At 36.4% G+C, this 22,723-nt stretch overlaps 1 protein-coding gene across 3 annotated transcripts in view; it reads right to left on the minus strand.

Moving 5' to 3' along the window:
- Nucleotides 1–22,723, minus strand: part of LOC129443188 (glypican-5) — a 197,764-nt gene that overhangs the window by 34,275 nt on the left and 140,766 nt on the right. For all 3 annotated transcript variants that reach the window (XM_055203638.2, XM_055203636.2, XM_055203635.2), the window contains one exon: nucleotides 15,361–15,493. In XM_055203638.2, coding sequence (XP_055059613.2) covers nucleotides 15,361–15,493 — 133 coding nt within the window. The remainder of the gene's footprint in view (nucleotides 1–15,360; nucleotides 15,494–22,723) is intronic.

Genomic DNA, 22,723 nt, shown 5'->3' on the forward strand with positions numbered 1-22,723 from the left:
TGCAAACTAAACCAATATTAAATCGCAACATTGTTCAATCACCATTGAACCCCTGGTTTCAAAACATAAGCAATCAATCTACATGTCTGAAAAAACACCCTAAATGTTAAGACTTTTGAAATGTCCCTAGCTGTCACTCCTTCAAAAAGTACACATTTGCATCAAAAGAGTTCATTTATATACATGTATACATATCTGTAACTAAATGGTACATATTGGGACATTTTAAAGGGTACTGCCCCAGTGATAGCATGGATCATTTTCCTGACCATTTTTTTTGTCAGAAAGAAATATTTATGGCCAGTAAAATTTCTGAATTTACCTGCCTTGAGCAGGTATGACAAAACATTGGACCATGGCAATATGTACTCTATTCGTTCCTTCTGTGATAGCCATTTCTACAGGCTACATTCACGCTGTCATTTACTGACAGGATGATGACGGCCTTCTGTTTGGAGACATCAGCGCAAGATTTTCTTTTTATCTTTTGATCGATCTTTGTGCCCATCAATGCCATGATCAAATAAATAAGGTTGTCATAGAAACTTGGCCTTTACTGCAATTAAAAGAGTGAGGCGGATCATACGTGAGTGAAAAGATAAGATGCATATGGAGTGGGTTGGTCTATCAGTTAGCTGGTGTCAATCACACGCTCCCTGTGCAGCCGACAGTCGCTCTGAGCTGAATGAAGCTGGTGAGGGTAAAATCGATATGAACGCCTTCAGTCAGTGACAGCGACAGCGTGAGAGAGAGACTGGTGTGTCACTAGTGATGTTTGAAGGTTGTAGGTGAAGGAGACCTTAAGCAAACACACAGACTCATGCACACACACAGAGCTGCTTTTTTGTGATGGCTGCTGTCTTGATGTTAAAGTTGTTTGGCTGCTAACAAATTCACCTGTCGCATCATGAGAAAGAGAAGTAAAGGTAGGGTATACTGTTGCAGTATGTACTTCAAAGGTCCCTGTGATCCAGAAACATCCTGTTAACAATGGTCAAGACTGAGAACGCTGACTTTTTCCATGTTTAAGTGCTATAATTGGGTCCCAGTGCTTCTTTCAACCTAGTAATTGTGAAAAAACAATCCAGTAACTTAGTTTTGGTTAACCATTCTCTGCAGCATGTGAAAAAATAGGTAATTGAAATAAGGCTCCCCTTGTGATGTCAGAAAGGGATAATACCGCCCCTTAATCTGCACTATCCAACCACGGCACTGCCATTTAGTGCAGAGAGGGAGAAAAATAATTGACAGCACACCTGAGTTTTAATTTCAACAAAACACCTTTATGGCGATCAGTGTTTGCATTTCATCAGCTCATTTGCATTTTAAAGGACACACCCAAAAACGCCACATTTTTGCTCACACTTACAAAGTGGCAATTTTAACATGCTTTAATAAATTATCTATATGATATTTTGAGCTAGAACTTCACATACGCACTCTGGGGACACCAAAGATTTATTTTACATCTTAAAGTCTTGTGAAATGTCCCATTTAAATGTGTGAGGTCTGCCCATAAAAAAAATTATATTTAGTTTTTATGATTTTAGCCTTTAACTTACAGGATTATACAGAGATGCATGACAGTAAAGGGAGAGAGAAAAGTTTAAAGGGATAGTTCACCCAAAAATGAAAATTATGTTATCATTTACTCATTATTTCATTGTTCTGATTAACACAAAGGACTATATTTTGAGAAATGTTTGTAATCAAACCGTTTATGAGCCCCAATCACATACGATCATTTTTTCCTACTGTGGAAGTGAATGGAGCTCGTGAAAGGTTTGGTTACAAACATTCCTCAAAATATCTTCCTTTGTGTTCAGCAGAAAAAAATGTATACAGGTTTGAAAGTTAAAAAAAAGATTGCCATTGATGCATGGTTTGTTAGGGTAGGACAATATTTCGCAGAGATAAAACTATTTGATAATCTGAAATCTGATGGTGCAATAAAATAAAAAATTAAAGCTGCAAGCAGCATTTACCGGGTTTCGAGCATTAAAGCACGTCAAATACGTCAGACATCGTCGACCAGGCTGATCCAGCATCCACAAAAACAAAAGAGGTGGTCAGAAACGGTTCATACAGACTTTGTATGCTTAAACACACGTGCACCTATAGGACAAACATGTCACGTCCTTAATGTGAAGTCATTCGCAGCTACCAGACACACGTGTTCAAAGTTGTCAGCAAAAAAGGTGTTATCATTCAGTGAAAGTGGTGCTTGCAGTGGCAAAACTTGGGTCACAAAATGTTAAAATAGTGTTAATGAGTCAAAAGAGCCGAACCCCATGTCTCTACGATGTTCTTAAACAGAGATACAGCTCTTGTTAAATGGTTGCTAGGGTATTCTTATTGGTTGCTAGGGAGTGAATTGCAATCCAACAATGATTATACTCAAAGCCATGAAAGACATAATCCATGATGACTCATGATGTTAGATGTAATTTTACAGTATTTTTAAGTGAAAAAAACAAATAACCACTAGGTGGCGCTATGACAGACTCGTGCATGCAACCTCAGGTCATGACTGTGTTACTTGTAGCTAGAATTACGGCTATTCAGTTTAGTATAGTGAAGAAACAGTTGTATGACCATTGGGCTCACTCAATGTCAAAGATTTTGTTCAATTATGAGGCCAACTAGTGGTGCAGGCATACATTTTTTTTTGTATTGCCTCAGACTCTGCTCAGACATCAGCGTATCAAATTTGGTAAAAAAATGTTATTTCGTTGCAGACTTATAACCATTAATGTGTAAAAAACACCAAATTTGGAGGTAATTTTTCGTTTTTTGCAATTTTCGGCCATTTCTGATGGAAATTTTAACATAACGCCAATAGAGTTTTTTGTTCAGAAGGTAAAGTTAATTTCTTTCTATGGTTGTTTCGAGTCGATCGGAATAACCCTCGCGGAGTTATTCGCGCGTGTTTTTTAAGCGCTATTTTGCTGCGCAGGGCTAACCGTTAGGCGAAAACTGGCATGTTTGGTATCGTTGGACTCGGCAACAATTCAAAACTCTAAGGAAAAAAGTCCCATGAAAATACGTTAAACTCAGCCTTAGTTATAAGCATTATTAGATTCGTCTGACCACTAGGTGGCGCTGTGACGAAACGATGCAAGAAACCTCAGGCTGTGACTCTCATCACAAGTCCCAAGTGTCGTGTTGATACTTCATTCCTGTTCCCAGTTATAGCCTATAAAGTCTAAATGGCTGCGCACACTACAGACGTTTGGGCGTGGCATGTTGACCGTGAGTCGAAAGTTCAACTTTTTTTTAATAATTATTGATATTCAAACTCCAAGGAACATTTTAGCACTGGAATGATTCCGATTGGGCAAAAAACCTAGGACTAGTTCGTTTTTATTTTTTTAGACAAAATCGAAAATAGCGGAAAATTTTTCATGACGGAAATGAAATCGGAGATATACATTTTGTTCGTCTTGATGCAAGGAATCCAGGGATATAGGACACTTGACATTTGGACAAGAATTGTGGGAGTTATGAGCATAAACGTGTTTGCCATCGCTGTAGCGCCCCCCATAGGCCGATTGGGTTCATACTCTGTCAAGTTCGCGCACGAGTGAGACCTATCATTTGGCCAAGTCTCAAGTCTCTAGGCCTTACGGTTTGGTCTGCACGATCCGTTTTACGGCAGAAGAAAAATAATAAAAATTAAAGCTGCAAGCAGCATTTACCGGGTTTCGAGCATTAAAGCAGGTCAAATACGTCAGACATCGTCGACCAGGCTGATCCAGCATCCACAAAAACAAAAGAGGTGGTCAGAAACGGTTCATACAGACTATGTATGCTTAAACACACGTGCACCTATAGGACAAACATGTCACGTCCTTAATGTGAAGTCATTCGCAGCTACCAGACACACGTGTTCTAAGTTGTCAGCAAAAAAGGTGTTATCATTCAGTGAAAGTGGTGCTTGCAGTGGCAAAACTTGGGTCACAAAATGTTAAAATAGTGTTAATGAGTCAAAAGAGCCGAAACCCATGTCTCTACGATGTTCTGATACAGAGATACAGCTCTTGTAAATGGTTGCTAGGGTATTCTCATCGGTTGCTAGGGAGTGAATTGTAATCCACCAATGATTATACTCAAAGCCATGAAAGACATAATCCATGATGACTCATGATTTTAGATGTAATTTTGCAGTATTTTTAAGTGAAAAAAACAAATAACCACTAGGTGGCGCTATGACAGACTCGTGCATGCAACCTCAGGTCATGACTGTGTTACTTGTAGCTAGAATCACGGCTATTCACTTTAGTTTAGTACAGTTGTCACCAGTCAACAGTTGTTTTGTTCAATTATGAGGCCAACTAGTGGTGCAGGCATACAATTTTTTTTTTGTATTGCCTCAGACTCTGCTCAGACATCAGCGTATCAAATTTGGTGAAAAAATGTCATTTCGTTGCAGAGTTATAAGCATTTATATCTAAAAAACACAAAAAATGAATGTAATTTTTCGTTTTTTGCAATTTTCTGCCATTTCTGATGGAAATTTTAACATAACACCAATATAACTTTTTGTTCAGAAGGTAAAGTTAATTTCTTCCTATGGTTGTTTCGAGTCGATCAGAATAACCCTCGCGGAGTTATTCGCGCATGTTTTTTAAGCGCTATTTTGCTGCGCAGGGCTAACCGTAAGGCGAAACCTGCCATGTTTGGTATCGTTGGACTCGGCAACAATTCAAAACTCTTAGTAAAAAAGTCCCATGAAAATATGTCAAACTCAGCCTAAGTTATAAGCATTTAAATGATTCGTCTGACCACTAGGTGGCGCGGTGACGAAACGAGGCACGCAACCTCAGGCCATGACTCTCATCACAAATACCAAGTGTCGTGTTGATACTTCCTTTCTGTCCCCAGTTATAGCCAAAAAAGTCCAATTGGCTGCGCACACTTCAGACGTTTGGGCGTGGCATGTCGACCGTGAGTCGAAAGTTCAACTTTTTTTTAATAATTATTGATATTCGAACTCCAAGGAACATTTTAGCACTGGAACGATTCCGATCGAGCGAAAAACCTAGGACTAGTTCGTTTTTATTTTTTTCGACAAAATCGGAAATAGCGGAAAATTTTTAATGACGGAAATGAAATCGGAGATATACATTTTTTAAGTTTGGAGCCAGAGATTACAATGATACCAAACACTTGACTGTCTGATGTCCGGTTTAGGAGTTATGAGGCCCAACGCGTCGGGCATTGCTATAGCGCCACCTATGGGCCGATTTGGCTGATTCACTGTATCTGAGTAGCCTGCTTATATACAACCAGTTGACCAAGTGGCAAGTTTCTACGACTTACGGTTTGGGCTGGGCGACGCGTTTTAAGGCGGAAAAATAATAATAATAATAAAACAGACAAATACAATAGGTTTTCAGCACTTCGTGCTCGAAACCCTAATAAAAATCAGTACAAATACAATAGGTTTTCAGCACTTCGTGCTCGAAACCCTAAATATTGAGAAAATCACCTTTAAAGTTGTCCAAATGTGTCATTTTGTGTTAAAATAAATAAAAGGGACAACACAAGATGTGTTAAAACAACACACAATTTGTTGTTCCAATAATAACAAAAAGATGTCTCTAGTTACGGACAACACATTTAATGTATAATCTATAATTTTGACCACAATGTATTGTTGGCTATTGCTACTAATATACCCATGCAACTTATGACTGTTTTTGTGATCCAGGGTCACAAATGTAAGACAGCTAAAAAATCTTACGGCATCAGGTTGCCTTATTTACATTTTCTAAACTACATATTTTTGCATTGTGACCTTTAAAAGAAAGGAAAAATAAATAAATTCAACTAAATTAAAGAAATGTGTAAATTAAACATACAGTATGCGACTTGCTAATATTTGGCCCAGTGTTTGTTCATGCATTCATGTCCTATTATTAATATGCATACAGTATTGTTGGTCGTATATATTTAGTAGATTTTAATGACTTAGAAACTAACCCAATATTTCCATTGCGAACTGTTTGTTTTTAACAAAATACAAAACCAGATGAGAACTTCTTCTCAAATGTGTAATCTGGTGTATCTTTACAATAATTCAATATTATAGCTTTGTAGACTATGCTTATTGTTGGCTTCTCTGGCAAAACTTTAAATGCTTTCTCAATGAATGAATGTAAATGAATAAAGGTAACTGTATAATACACCAAAAACAGAAAGACTCATCCGGCTTTCTCTTTGGTTTTCTACTCTTCATTTTTTAGCTTCACCAAAGTAACACAACTTCACCACCACACAGTCTCTTAAGTTCTGCTGCTGCCACATAAGCCCCGGTTGCTAAGAGACTCGGAGGATTCCGGAATTCTCATGTGCCCGGTCCAAGCCCGCATCCATTGAGATGAGTTCCCAGCTTTGGTTACCGAGGGGCGAAAACTGGTATGAGAGGAGATAGAGACAAAAGCAGGAACTTTTGGCTAAAAACAGCCAACATCCATCTTCTTTCCATGGTCGCCAAATAGTCAGAGCCATAAACAAAAGAGAAAACAAAGCATGATCAGCAATAATGAGCTGTCTGAAATGGCCATCAGCCTTATTTTGGCCCCAGAAAGAAGTTAAGGCGGCTGAATAGCAAACAGACGGAAGACTCGGAGACTGGGGAGAGTTAAGAGAATAAGACACGTTAACATTGATAGCTTGTTGAGTAGGTCTGTTTCGTGAAATCTTGCTTAAGAATAAAGTGTTGGCAGAGAAACCGTCCGTCCTCTGAGATCCATGTGTTGTAAGAGGAACAACAACATTTTAGTCATGATGAATCTTTTAATGCAGTACATTCTTGGATAACATCCACAATTGACTGCATCACCAAAGTAAAAGTAAAAATGACATCTAATGATCATTCAATAGCAGTTTTACTGGCAGTGCACTTTTAGTTTTGGCTGGAGCTCATCAATGAATTCCTCTGAAGTTATAAATCAATAATGGGGCTGAAATAAATTTGGCAGCCGTTCCTGCGTAACACAAACAAACGTCCATAAACAAGAGATGCCCCCATTGCCACAGGAAAATTAACACAAGGATTAAGAGTTTAAATAAAGATCAGCGTCGCTCACTCCGATGGCTGGCAGATCTGGTTTTCAGGTACAATATTTATACTGTAGGTACAAAACTATACTGACAGGTTCACATGAATGTATCCAAACGCATAATGTAAATTACTCAAACAGGCCATGTTTCTTAAAACAACATTCCCATCAACCAATCAGATTAGATTTAAGGCCTTGTCAACCAATAAACAATTTCGACTGAACTGACACATTTAATGTTTCAAGACAGAAAAAACACAAATTTTTCTCATGATCTTATTTATTTATTTATTTTTAACCTGATAGTTTATGCTTAAATGTTTTAAATTACTTTTGCTAACATTTCGGTAACAATTTACTTGAAGGGGTGTTCATAAGACTGACATGACACATTCATAGTCATGACCAACATGATTTCACAAAATTCCGTGGGATAGTCACGGAATTTTGTGCTCATTTTTCCGTGGCATTCTCACGGATCTCCGCATTTTTCCGTGGCCCTGCTACGGACTGTCTTTTTCCGTGGCATTCTCACGGATTGGTTACTCAACTGCTTTTTCCTATTTTCAAACCATTGTCGCTTCGGTTTAGGGTTAGATTTGGTTTTTGCGTTAGTATGTCACTTTAACTATTGGTTTATACTATTTTTTCGGATTTATTCTTTTATATTTTCTTAACATTAAACAATTGTCGCCTGGCTATGGGGTTAGAGTTGGGTTTGGGTAGGGATGTCATTTTATGTAAATCTAACCCTAAACCGAAGCGAAAATGGTAAGAAAATAGGACAAAACAGTTGAGTAACCAATCCGTGAGAATGCCACGGAAAAAGACAGTCCGTAGCAGGGCCACGGAAAAATGCGGAGATCCGTGAGAATGCCACGGAAAAATTAGCACAAAATTCGTGAGATCAGGTTGGTCATGACATGACACGTGCTATGAACATGAAGGAGATTCGATGCACGTTTATGACAACTGTCATGAACTGTCATTCGTTCAGTTATGTCATTTTTAATGCAAAGATGACATTGTTTGAGATGTCTTTGTTATGACAACTTGACATTAACCAATACATCATAACTTTTCATGACAACTTGACATTAACCAAGACAACATAACTGACCACTTTTTATCAGTGATACAAATTGAATTTGTCATTAAAATATCAAGTGTTAATACTCTGTCATATAGTTTTATAACAGCGTCATGAATATTTTTCTTGACCTCAACTACAGTGGTACAAATTGAATTTGTCATTAAAATGTCATTAAGTGTTAATACTTTATCAAATAGTTTGATAATGGCGTCATGAATATTCTTCAGTTCACTTTTTAAGTTCCCACCATGTGTTTAACAAATAAAATCAATTATTCTATAATAATATTAATAAAATAATAATAATAATAATAATCATTAAAAATTATTAAATTATATTTTATTGCATTTGGAGACTGATTCACCTAAATTAAAAGAAAACAGCACAATAATGGGTTAAGCCATGCAGCATTGGGTCCATATCGCTGCAACGTTAATAACATTGAATTAAATTAATTAAATGTTTTGTTCGTTTTTCTTCTATGTCAGAAATCTCAGAACCCTCTGTGTGAGGAAGAACAAGTTCTGTTAGTTGTCAGTTTTTATGTTTTGTGTACAAACATAAAGTTAAGTATAATATTTTGACGTGTCTGTTGCATTTTGTTAATGTATTTAAAATTATTTGACATAGATTAACACTCAATGACATTTAAATGACAGTTTAATGTAATGTTAACCCATAAAGCTAGGTAGTTTCTTAAATGTGATAATTATTCTGCTATGTCATGTTTATTACAGATTTATGACAAGTTATGATGTATTGGTTTATGTCAAGTTGTCATAACAAAGACATCTCAAACAATGTCATCTTTGCATAAAAATGACATAATTGAACAAATGACACTTAATGACAATCGTCATAAATGTGCATAAAATCTCCTTCATGTTCATGACACTTTTCATGTCATGATTATAAAAGTGTCATGACAGTCTTATGAGCACTCCTTCAAGTAAATTGTTACTTTCTTTCATTAGAAAACTAAAATTTTATTTAAAGTCCATGTAAAGTCATTTTCGACACTTGTTTATAAACACATTATAAATGTTAGAAATGTATTGCTGAAACATGTTACAAAGGAAAATCGTTAAACAGTTTTTCCACATTTCTGTGTTCAGAATTATTTGGGCGGGGTTAAAGCGGTGGCTCGATGATGCACTGGAGCCACCGCGCATGGCCCCGCCCCTAACAAAATCACAAGCATTCATTCAGGTTGTAGTGGTGTTTGAAAGTTGAGAGAGAAGCCTGACAAAGGACACGCCAGCATTTGAGAGCGGAGAATCTTGCCTGTTTTCCAAGATTTTGAAAACTTTTATTTACTAGGCGTTTTTCGTCATTTAAATTTGGCTGGGTGGTTAATAACACATTCTTCTGTGGTGTGACAAACTGAGAACATATTTAATATCAGACTTAACACAGACTTTAAAATCATGTAGAAATAAAATACTGTGATAGCTATAAAATTACCCAATAAAGGTAACCAATAGCCTGCTTGGCCTAGATGATGTCAGCTAAAAAACATAAGATAAGCAAACTGATGACTTGAATAAAACCAAGAAGGTCATGTATGATGAATTTTGAGATCATGTTGACTTTAAATTAGAAACTAGCAATGCTGATAAATGTAACAGCTCTCATTATGATATGTGATACAAGCATCTGCCTTTCTTTAACATGAACATTACAGGACGAATCTAGCATGGCCAATGATAAAATACAGCTGAGGGCACGACCTGTCCACCATGATCATATCAAACAGTGACTTCATGATCTCAGTGTTCAGCTTCTGTCCTGACACCCGCAGTGTGGAACACATCGGCAAATGAATGAACAACCCTGAGGTCAGAGGTCAAAGTGTTTAATCACACCGTGCCCATAGGGCTGATGCCATGGCCTTGTCAAACTCTTCCTCCATCAATTTAAATGCCTCGTCGTCATGACGACAGCACCACGGGGTAAAGGAACAAAGGTCAATGGAGAGGCATGCAACGGCATGCTTGTGAAATATTGACCTCGGCAAGAAACAGGATTCATGGATGAACATGTGATGGATCAGGGTATGATGTCACAGTGGGCATAATGATGAGAAGTAATACAAGAGTCCATTACACTCTTAAAAATAAAGGGATGCTATAAAAAGCTGTCTGGTTCCATTCAGACTATAAAAAGCTAAGAAAAAGGGATGGCTTTTCTTAGTTAGATTAAATGGAAAGCAAATGGTGAATGGTTTCCTACTGTCTTTCTCGTAAATATTTCCATTTTTTCTTTTAAATCACAAGTGGATCTTAAATGAGAACTCAACCGTATCTCAACTGGGTTCATATTTCCTAAGAAGTCATCTAATACATCAGTCATAGTCTCAAAGCCCCTGATGCTGTTCCCTACAAGACAAAGGTCTCAAACATCTCCAGAACATCTGCACATCTCAACATAATCCAGCAAAACACCTTCTTCTGGCCCACAACACATCCAGAGCACCTATCCAAACACCAAACCCTTAGAAATGTGCGCCTTCTTCCAAAAGACAGCTGGAATGAAAACAGACAATGTCGTTTGTGTTGCTTATTTCGTTTGGTCAGCAGGTTCGCTTCAGCATTGTGACCAGGTGCTAAAACACAAGATACCTTCAGCATGACCCCTCATGTTGATGTAGTTTTGAGGTAAATAAACAACAGAATTTTTTGTGTTAAACATGTTATTATAGTACAAGGATACGAGCACATGTGTGTCTGTTCGCTTACACGTTTACTATTAAGCACTGTATGTAAACAGGCAATGACAAAAAGAGAGAAAAGTTGGCATTGTCTTACAAAAACACCAATGTAGTTGCTATCAAAAGCAGACTGCCCTAAATAAGAAAACAAATAATATCTCAATTATTTCTCCTAGATATTGGGGAGCAAATGGAAACTTTTGCTTAAGTCTCTGTGTCTCCAGTATTTCCTGACATAAAGATTTAAAAATCTCACAAATGTCTCCGTTAGAGTTTCAAAGGAGATCTAACAATGTGTTAACCCGGGTTCAGATTTGCCAAGTCTACAATCAAATTAATATTATTGAAGATTTTAATATGAATAAAAATCCAATCGCAAATCCAGATTACTTTACATTTACATTGTACATACATTTTACAGCCCCATACTTTTAAAGGAAACATATTATGCAAAATCCACTTTCATATGGTTTTTGGAAATAAATGTGTGTTGTCAGTGTGTGAACAAAAAAATCCATCCTTTCCTTTTTTAATTCCTATTAAACCAAAGCAAGCGCATTAGACATGCTGTTTTGATTCTCTTGTAAATATGACATCACACTGATTAAGCCCTGCCCACTCCCACTGACTGACAGTCCTGCATTATCATGGTTTACGCCCTCAGTGAGTTGTACGCTGTCCGCTATATCTTAATAGTTAGATATTGTTGTCTCAGACTGTATTATTCAGATCTATTTTAACTGAAAGCACTCACTGTCTCTTTTAGTAAGAAAGTGAGGACCTGTAGCTCATTTGCATTTAAAGGTACAGACACTAAAACAGCGTGTTCTTGCTTTCACCCACATAGGGACATTTTAAACATGCTATAATAAATGATCTGTGGGGTATTTTTGAGCGGAAACTTCACAGACACATACTGGGCACATCTGAGACTTAAATTACATCTTGTAAAAATGTATGCATTTAATGCATTTTAGCACTCACTTGTTTCTATTTGTATTTCTCCAAAGCAATTTTATAAGAAACATCCGAGACTAAGTTGATACTTAAATGAAAAAACTAAGAACGTAAATCTCCTGAGCTATAAAAGTTCAAACTAGGGATTTTATTGGCCAAAGCCAAATAAAAAAAAAACTCTTGAATACCGAACATCCAAACATTTTTTTTTCATTTTCCTAGTTATTCCTAGACATTCGACGCATCCCTAGTGGAAACTTAAAGGCAGAATAGGCAGGAATTATCTAAAAAACTTTTTTACAAATTTGTTTAAACTGTCTTTATATACCAATACATAATTAAAATGTAAGTACTTTGAAAAAGAGAGTATAAAACTCGAGTGTCTGTAGACCTCTCACGACGTTTTAAACACAGCTCATTTCTCCATTCGGGACAAAAAACAAATGATTGGTTTGCGCGACTATCACTCTCTCTCGCGACCATGGCACCACCCCTGTTGCTACGGGATCTGCCCAGACATGCGCACACCCGATTGATTTGAACGTGCAAGAGGCACTCTAGGAAGAGCAAAAGTACGGCAGAGAAAGTGCATTCAGAACTCACAGTACCTGCATATCCAGTCAGCGAAGGCAAACTAGGCAAACAAAGGAATAAACGAAGAAATCAACCGAGACGAGTAGTCCTCATCAGAGTCAACAATGCTTTCATCACGGAAACTCTTACATGCAAAACACCGTATATGTTATAAATCTTCCACGAAATTCACCTTCATCACAGTGTAACTGATGGTAATGTATCAATGCAACCTGTTTTTAGCTTTGTCTTATAAATATAACTAGCTCGTTTGTTACCGAATCAAACAAAATATATTTTAAACTTTACCAGTATTGATATGCTAGCTTAATAGTGAGTACTTAAAGCTATCATATTTGTTTATATTCATAGTGATAAAGTTAGGTGTATTATTACATGTGATTCTGACATGATGTTACTACATGCACCGCGCTCCTTCCTCTCCGCTCGTCTGGTAAATGCTTCTCCCAGCAGAGCCGGTCAGCGTCGCGCGTTCATGTGTTTTGGGGCCGTGGCTTTAGAAGAAACCCGGGGGGGTGGAGTGAATGAAAAAATTAGCTGTTTAAAAGGTCTACAGACACTCGATTTTTATACTCTCTTTTTCAGAGTACTTACATTTTACTTATGTATTGGTATATAAAGACAGTTTAACCCTATAACTGTCAGCGCCCCTTTTGAGTGGGGCGGTGAAAAGGGGATCTGCACATTAAAATTACTATAACTCTGGCATTCTTCGGTTTAGAAGCAAAATCTTGGTCTCTTTTTAAAGAAGACAATTTATACACTGAGGTGTTTGAAGTTGTAAATATTAAATGACAAAAAAGTTATACCCGTTTAAATTTATTTTAAATAATAAAAATAATGCAATAAAGTATATACTCTCTAATCAAATGTATATAAAAATTAAAATGTTTTACTCTCAAAACACCACACCAATAAAGACACAAGTCTCAACTAGTTCTGAACCAAATTTTAGGTGAAAATAACAAAAAATGAAGTTTCTGTCACACTTTTAGTGGTTTTACCAACCAAGGCCACTAGGTGTCAACGGTTAGTTGCAATTTCTTGTCACAAGTTAATAAATTACTGTCTCTGCATTGTGTTTAATGCAAAAAGGTTTTGAAATATGAAAACTACATTCTTAGAGCTTTCCAACGATATATAGTTTGTCAAGATTTTTGAAGATTCATATATTCATTTTGAAGAATATTAGAATTATGAATATATACGAATTCATATGGACTCCTACAGGGTCAGTGACAAATAACAAAATGACTGTCCCTACTAAATTTCCATCATCAAATGGCCTTGAAATATGAAAACTACATTCCTAGATTTTTCCAACAATATAGTTTGTCAAGATTATTTCAAGTTTATAGGTTATTAGTGTTATAAATATATAATCATTTATATGTATTTCTATGGGGTGAGTGACATTTAACAAAATAACTGTCCCTATACAAATTCTATCATCAAATGGCCTTGAAATATGAAAACTACATTCCCTCAGCTTTCCAACAATATATAGTTTGTCGAGGTTATTTCAGGTTAATGGGATATTTACAAATAAATATGTAATAACATTTTGGGCCCACCTGTTGGTCTGCGACATTTTAGAAAATGACTCTTACTACATACTTTTTTTCAAAATGGTGTTGATATATTAAAACTACATTCTTAGAGCTTTCCAACGGTATATAGTTTGTCAAGATTGGTGTAGGTTTAGACTATGTAATTATTGTTTTAAATATGTAATGCCAAACGTCCCACCTGTGGGACAGTGACAGTTATAGGGTTTTTTAAACAAATTTGGAAAAAAAAGTGTTTTAGACGTTTTTAGGCTTAAACCTGCCTACTCTGCCTTTAAAGTAATAAGCTTTCCTCTGAGCTATCATTTAACAACAGAGTCTTTGCAAAGCCTGTGTTACATTCTGACAGATTCACACAACAATCTGCTCAAATCAATCTGAGGCTCAGTTTAATGTGATGAGATGAGGAAGATACTAGTTACTGAATCTTTCCCACTGTATATTACTGTAAAAGTACGGCAGGTAATTCAAACTCAATAATTTTTAATGATCAAAGAACTTTTGACAAAACTAATGCTACATGGTGAAAGGTATAAAGCCCATAAAGTTTTGTAGCACCCGCCGGTGTTGTAAAAATAATCACTTGTTCAAACAAGTTGCTCATAGACTCTTGCCACAGGTCAGACAAACACACACTCCTGCCCCATTGTCAAATCCCAGGCGAAGAAGTGTTTCTTTATGGTCAGCATACAATAAACGGCTCATCGGTGGCTTTGAATATTAAGAGAACGCATTTTAACAGCAAACTTATTTCACATTTTACATTTAATGCTGATTTTAGATGTCCAAGGTAGACCGAATACAAATATAATCACTGCTATAAACTATATGTGTTGCTTGATGGATGGACATCATTCTTTAAATCTCCTTTTCTCACTTTTGCTCTCATTGACCTTGTCTTTTGTTTTTCTAGTCGGTGATAAAGTGTCCTCCTGTATCCCGCCCTCTTGATGTGTAGCACCCTGAAGCTGTAACCGCAGATAAAGGTAAATGGGTGCGGGAAACAAAATGGCTGCCAGACGGCCCAGCGGGGTGATTTCGCAGACAAGTTAAGATCAGGTTTCAGAGTAATTGAATAATACTACACAAGTCAGGTCCACTGTAAAAAGTTGGGTTACGCATTACAAAAGAGCAGAAAAATGTCGATGATGAAATGAGATAAAGCACTGCAGCACCTGTGGATGACACACAATCTCTCTGAACCCCTCAAGTGGTCACTGTGATGAACGTTTGCCAGACATAACAAAGGCAAGCCCTAAAATCTGCTAACATTAATAAACAAAGCTAAGAGACCTCAAGCTTCACGAGAAACCCTAAACTAAAGGTTCCTTACGCACGACTATAAATTGGACTTTATGGGTGTGTACTCACTGGGCGTGGACGCTGTATTTCCAGAGCTCTCACAACCATCCTCATCATCACAGTCTCCACTGGTCTCCGTAGTACTGCCGGTCTCATCCCAGGACGGCCCCTGTCCCACACGGGGCATCACCTCCTGAATCTCCTATAGAGAAAAACACAACCCAACAACATTAAACTCAGATGTGTGTATTGATGTATCTAATTAAACAACTAAAGATTCAATCAATCCACTAACTGTGAATAATCAGGGCTGACAGCAATGAGCTGCTGGAACAAACAAATGAGAGTTTGCTGTTAAAAATAAATCACAGGTCAGCTTTATTGATTGTACTTCTCGGTCCAAATAGGTTTGTCAATGAGCAAGTGTAATTCCCAAACTACTTTAGTAGAGTTTAAGGCTTGCCAAAATTACGGTTTGCAAACTCCTGGTGGTTCATGAGGGGAATTGCAGGGGGTTTGTGAGTTGATGTTTAATTATAATAAATAATTATATATATAAAATATTATAATATAATAACATATTATATTTAATACATTTTACATAAATATTTTTAAAATCAAAACAATCTGAATAACGCACTAAGAAAAATATATATATAATTAATTTATTTTGTTTCCTAATGTCAAGTGACGGTTATACAACACTACATCAGAAAATTGAGAACTCATGCAAAATAGACAGATGGGTTTTATGTACCAATAAATGAAAATTATCAGATGAAAATCATATAAAAAGTAATAAAAACAATATATAAAATAATACTGATAAAAACTTTAAAACAGATTAAATAAAAAAAATGAATTCATGCAAATGTGTTATTAAATTATTGAAATATTCACTTAAAATCTCAAGGGGTACTTCAAGTAAAAACTTTTAGGTCAAGTGGGTTCGGCTGACACAAAAGTAAAAAACACCTGGTTTTTAGAAACCATATGTAGGAAACCTGAGCACTATTAAAAATATTTTTTTAACAGTTACACATGAAAATGTAGTTAAATTATGTATGTTTTTATATATTTAGCATATTTGAACCTCTGACAAGATCACAAATCTTTTTGTGAGAAAACATTGTGAAAAGGTTTTTGTAGATGGATAAAATTCATAGACACTTGCAATGTGATTAAATGTGACGCTGCACCACAAAACCAGTTATAATGGTCAGTATTTGACACATCTGAATGCTGAATAAATAACCTTTTTATTGATTTATCGTTTGTTAGGATAGGACAATATTTGTTAATGCTAATAATAAATAATTTTTTGATATATTTATGGTAGGAAATGTACAAAATATCTTCATGCAACATTATCTTCACTTAATATCCTAATGATTTTTGGCATAAAAAGCAATCATTTTGACCCATACAATGAATTGTTGGCTATTGCCGCAAATATACCCATGCTATGACTGGTTTTGCGGTCCAGGGTCAGAAATAGTATCCTTGTTTTTATCTGATGTATGTGTACACTGTAAAAATAAAACTATAAAACAACAGCCCTATGTAAAGCATTCTGGGAACCAGAAATCCTCATCAACCTTTTTCCCGTCAGATTTTGGTTCCCAAAATGCTATGCATGAGATTTATTCTGTAAAGATAAAGATTTGTTCATGTTTATGTTTATTTAACGTTGAACAAACTGCTGCCAGTAAATAACACTACATTAAGGTACTGGCAAACATAAATTTGTTTCAAAGGTCATCCTTAGGAGTTAAACTGAATAAGCATTTTTATACCCAAATGTAAGTCGACACATTCAGCTTCTCAAGCATAACATTCCAACCACTAAATAGATTTTCTATTAAGGACTTTTACTGAACAATTACTGAAATCGGGCATCTGAATAATAATAATAAAGTGCTTTCGTATTTTTGTCTTTCTTGCAGTAAATATGTGGATAACAACAATTATAGCATTAGAAATACTACTGCGACTAAAGTCTGCTGACATTGGCTTCACTTAGCATCCTCTTACATAGGTTACATTTTTACTACGCACGCTAGTATGGTTAATCTTAACCGCTGTATTCTGCTGTTTATCTTTTATTCTGTGTTTTTTCCTGCATCTATTAATGTAAAGCTGCTTTGAAACAATTAAACAATTGCGAAAAGTGCTATATAAATAAAATTGAATTGAATTAAAGACATACCGTTGGATTAACCAGCACAAAAAAAAAATCAATTTTGGTAATCATCATTACTGTGGTTTAACACAGCTGTGACATTGGGTGCTGTACTAATACATTTGTTAAGCATTGTACTGTATGTGTATATGTAAGGGATAATGTAGAGGCAGCCGGTAGTTATCGAGAAATAAGCCCCGACAGTGTGATCAGGACCCGAAGCGGAGGGTCTTGTATCACACTGAAGGGGCTTATTTCCCAATAACTACCGGCTGCCTCTACATTATCCCGCTTATTACACGGCTACTTGTCACATAAGAAAAAAAAACTGACATGAATATGAATTTGGAACATTTTATTGGCATATTTGTTTTAAATTAACGTTTTTATTAGGGCTATCAATAGATTAAAAAAAATAATCTAGATTAATCTCATGATTTCATGAGTTAACTCGCGATTAATCGCAAATTAATCGCACATTTTTATCCGTTCTAAATTTACCCTAATTTAACACTTTTCAGGTTTTTAATACTCTGATCATATATAAATATATAGATGCTTTATGCAAATGTTAACAACGGCCTGTTAACATTTTTAACAGAACCATCAAGCCATTGCTTTGTATATGCATTTTCCTTTAAGAAGAATTTTCTTTCTACATTTTTATTTGATGCTGCATCATTTGTGACATGTGCTGTCAAATTTAGTCGAAATTAGCAAATTTTCAAAAAAATATTTGTTCATATTTTGACATTCTCTATTAAAACATAGAACAATGCATGATTTGGTGGAATATAACAAAATATGACAGAACTACACCTGTTTGAAGTTGAAAGAGTCAGCAAAGTTAAATTACCAGAAAAATGACCACATCCATACATTAAATTACCCATCAATACCTTAAAATCACTGATAAAACTATAAGATTTAGCACACACAAAGCAAAAACATAATCAATATATGTTAAACTTTTTTTTCTTTTGTTTGGTTGACATTGTGACAGACTGCTTAAAATCTAAGTGATCTAATATAATGTTACACATCAGATATTTTTACCCAACAGTTAACCAAACAATTACTTAATACATAACAGATTATAGATCCTACCTGCGTGAATTCTTATCAAAGCAGATATTTGTAAAACTTAAATTTTGTGTAGATGTCTATATATCCGGGTCGCGCACTCGCGCGTCTGTGTGCACGCGCTTCAGATGTCAGTCAGTCAGCGTGAGGAGATCGCTTTTGAGTCTTGTCGCTCTTAATAACTCTTTAACATTAATCAGGTACCGAACTTTATCTCTCTTAATGACTATTTTAACATCAAGCAAGTCCTGCAGTCTATTTTCTAAGTCATGCATAAAAGCGAAACCAAAATGAATTGAGACGCATCTTTGCATTAGATTAAGCATTAGGAGGACGGGAACGTTACACCTCAGACGTATAAATATAGATCATTTCAGATGTCCAACGAGCATTTAGAGCATTGGATTTGCCAGACGATTTGGTTAATGTTCTTATTTCTATGAAAACCTTTGAATCATTTAGACATGATCCCATTTGTCTGCGTCTCTGTTCATTCAACTTTGGGCTGGACCAAGGGTCAAACAGAAATTACGCGTTGCGTTAATCGGCGTTAATGAAATTAGTTGCATTAAAATGAATTTGCGTTAACGCGTTATTAACGCATTAATTTTGACAGCCCTAGTTTTTATCCTTCCGCGAAACTTTGCACAGATGCATAAAATGATCGTAATACCTTATTAAGATCCTCTGCTTCATACTTGTCTGTCTCCATTTTTTTCTCTTTTAGCCAGTCTTTGAGAAGTTTAAATGCCCATTCTGTATTTTTTTTGTGTGTTGGCTTCGTAGCTGTCATGCTCTATTTTGTCAAGATCAGTCTCAGTAAGCTCTCTGTGTCTTGTCGTTGTTCGTTCTTCTATCCACTGTTCAAATGTTTTGTTTTTTTCTGTACATGTTAAAATTTATGTCAAAATTATCCATTCTTAATTGTGGTTGTCCAGTGTTTGTCACAAGATGGCGCCAAACAGTAATCTTTATTGATCTTTATTGGCGCGGAGCGATTTTAATCGTACAAGTAGTACCGGCTATGCGTTATTACTTTGGAGCGGTTATTATTTGAAAAGAACGAACCTGCAAATGTGTCAACTGACCAATCAGAATTAAGCATTCCAGAGAGCCGTGTAATAAATATATGTAGCATTTCACGTCACAAAGCATATAGATGATGGTAATTGTAAACATCAGTGATAGTATTAAAGAGTATACCATGGTCCTCTGTAAGTATTTAGCATGATACTGAAAGATAACCAGAAGGTTAAAGCACATGTGTGTGGTCAGATCTGTGAAGACGGGGAATGTGACATTTCTAAATCAAGCTCTGAACACATTCAGCGCTGGGACCGGGCCAGAACTGCTTCGGATTAACTAGTTTAGCATAGCACAAGATATTTTAAACCATACACACATACACTAATGTACATCTTATTTGACTAAAAGTCTATAATCCTACTGAGATTTTTTTTTGGTCTTTCATTTAAACATGTACAAAATGTAAACTTACATTTATGCATTTGGCAGATACTTTAATACAAACAGCAAAACAACACTCATATAACGGTAGCAGTTCATTTGTGTGACAATAGTATGTAGTGGACAGCGTACAACTTGCTGAGGGTGGAAACTATGGTAATGCAGGGCAGTAAGTGGGCGGGGCTTTATCAATGTGACCTCACATTGATAAGAAAATTAAAACAGCATGTCTAATGAGCCTGCTTTGGTTTAATGAGGATTAAAAAACAAGGAGCGGGTGAATTTTTTTTATCGTAGGGTGGTTGTTTTCCCAAACTGCTAACACACATTATGTGTTAGGTGCTCTTTCATAAAAGTTTAAATTTGGGTGAAACACTCAGCTCGTCAATGTCACTTCTCACTCAGCCATCCAATCACAGTGATGGAGGAATCAGACTCCATGAATCCCATTGTTTAACAAAAAAAAGTATTATTAAAGTATTATTGCAACCAAAGCGCTCTGCTGAAAAAAGCTGACAAGCGCCTACAGTCGGCATCTGCCAGGCGTTTTCCTTTAGATTTCTAGCATAATGTACAAGTATTCAAATCCACTGTCATATCATTTCACTCCAGATTTCCCATTTAGTTCAGTAATGGACTTTCAGCATTATAAGACAAAGCATTTGATTTTAATCTACCTCTACCTGTGGAGGGGTAAATGTCACAACACACTCCTATATGCAGTCCTTTAGAAGTCGCTTGGCACAAAAGTGCCCGGCGGGGAAATAAATGTCAATGTAAAGGTTGAACTTAGATGGCCTTTCAACCTTTGAGTCAGCACAATCAGAAGACGTCCGATTTCACAAACTTACCGTGACTTTTCACCTCATGCCCGAGGCTTATAAGTCAGCTCTACAGAGACATGATGCTATAGATAAATATAGGAGGTTAGCCGGGACAGACAGATAAATATACACTGTAGCTGATATCCATTGACAGAAATGACAACGGCATCATACACATGGCTGATCCCACACTGCTGGGGTTGCTAACTCTGTCCTGACGACGCACAAGAACGCCTTTTAAAAACAGACACATGCAGATTGATGCAAACACGGCTGACCTGTATCCTACGTTGGCACTTGCAGCATGCGACTGCAGACAGCGTTTCAACATTGTTTGGAGTGTCCGTGTGTGCATTTGCATTTGTCGCTTGGCCTGATATGGAAGTGCTGATTTCCTTATTTTTAGACCGTTTCAGTTTTTTTCTGGAGATAATTTAATACTACATGACTCTTGCGATATTAGATGTCTGATCATGTTGCAACTGCAACAAAGATAGTCAGTGTGTAATATATCCCGTCTCGTGTGAACCCAAATCATTTCTATTTAAAATGCCTGAACTGAATGCATACGCATTAGTTGAGCATGTCAATTGCTGGCAAAATGTCATTGTGTCTCTATGTGAAACTCTCAGTCATGTGTAAAGATGCTTTTCTGTATCCTGATCTCACACCTATTTCTGTCACCTAATTTATTAGCAGACACGCAGAACGCAGGTACGCAGAGATCTTTGCATTATAACATACTCTACCACACTATCAATAGACATAATAACCAGTCACGCAGCCTGGTACAAATATAACTCACACAAACACATGCTCACCCCGGCTTTATTGTAACTTAATATAACAAAATGCAAACCAGGATCTGATCGTTTGTTTTTGGAAAAACACAATAAATATTAAAAAATCCAAAAGAACAAGCTATAAACTTATTAAAGTCAGTCTTACTTTAGTTTATATTGCTTACAGGCGTTTATTAAAACATCTGCCAAATGCATAAATGTAATTTAAAGTCCCCATGAAATTAAGACTTTTTTATTTTTTACTAAAATATTGCATTTTTTATTCATGTGCCCTCATAAACTTGAATCAAAATCTGAAAATGTTGTTCTGCCCTCCTGTGGCGATCCTTCTCTGATAACGTCAGATAGACAGCTTGGGCAGACCATTTGTTAACCCCGCCCCCTCCAACTGTCATTAACCCCGCCCCTTCTAACAAAATAAATTTGAATTAAAATCTGAAAATGTTGTTCTGCCCTCTTGTGGCGATCCTTCTCTGATGACGTCAGCTGGACAGCTTGGGCGGAGCATCTGTTAACCCCACCCCCTCTAACTGTCATTAACCCTGCCCCCTCTAAAAAATAAACTTTAATTAAAATCTGAAAATGTTGTTCTGCTATCCTGTGGCGATCCCTTTCTGATGATGTCAGCTAGACAGTTTGGGCGGAGCATCTGTTAACCCCACCCCCTCTAACTGTCATTAACCCCGCCCCCTCTAAAAAATAAACTTAAATCAAAATCTGAAGATGTTGTTCTGCCCTCTTGCAGAGATCCTTCTCTGATGACGTCAGGTAAACAGCTTGGTTGGGATCATCTGTTAACCCCGCCCCTTCCATCTGTCAGTCTGCGGTGAATTATATTTCTGGATAACACACCTGCTTTTCTATATCCAAACAATTCAGAGTGGAAAAAACACAAACCGCTATTTTCCTCGTTTAATATTCCGTTTACTTTTAAAATATGTTAATCGCAACTTCCGGTTTACAGGAACTTTAGTAAATAAATGCAGATTGGTCATGCATCATTGATGCAAAAGTTAAAACAGAAACATTACAATACAGTGGTCCTCCCCAATCCACCTACAATACAAAAATTG

This window comes from Misgurnus anguillicaudatus, unplaced genomic scaffold, assembly GCF_027580225.2.
Source record: "Misgurnus anguillicaudatus unplaced genomic scaffold, ASM2758022v2 HiC_scaffold_26, whole genome shotgun sequence".
Classification (NCBI taxonomy): Eukaryota; Metazoa; Chordata; class Actinopteri; order Cypriniformes; family Cobitidae; genus Misgurnus; species Misgurnus anguillicaudatus.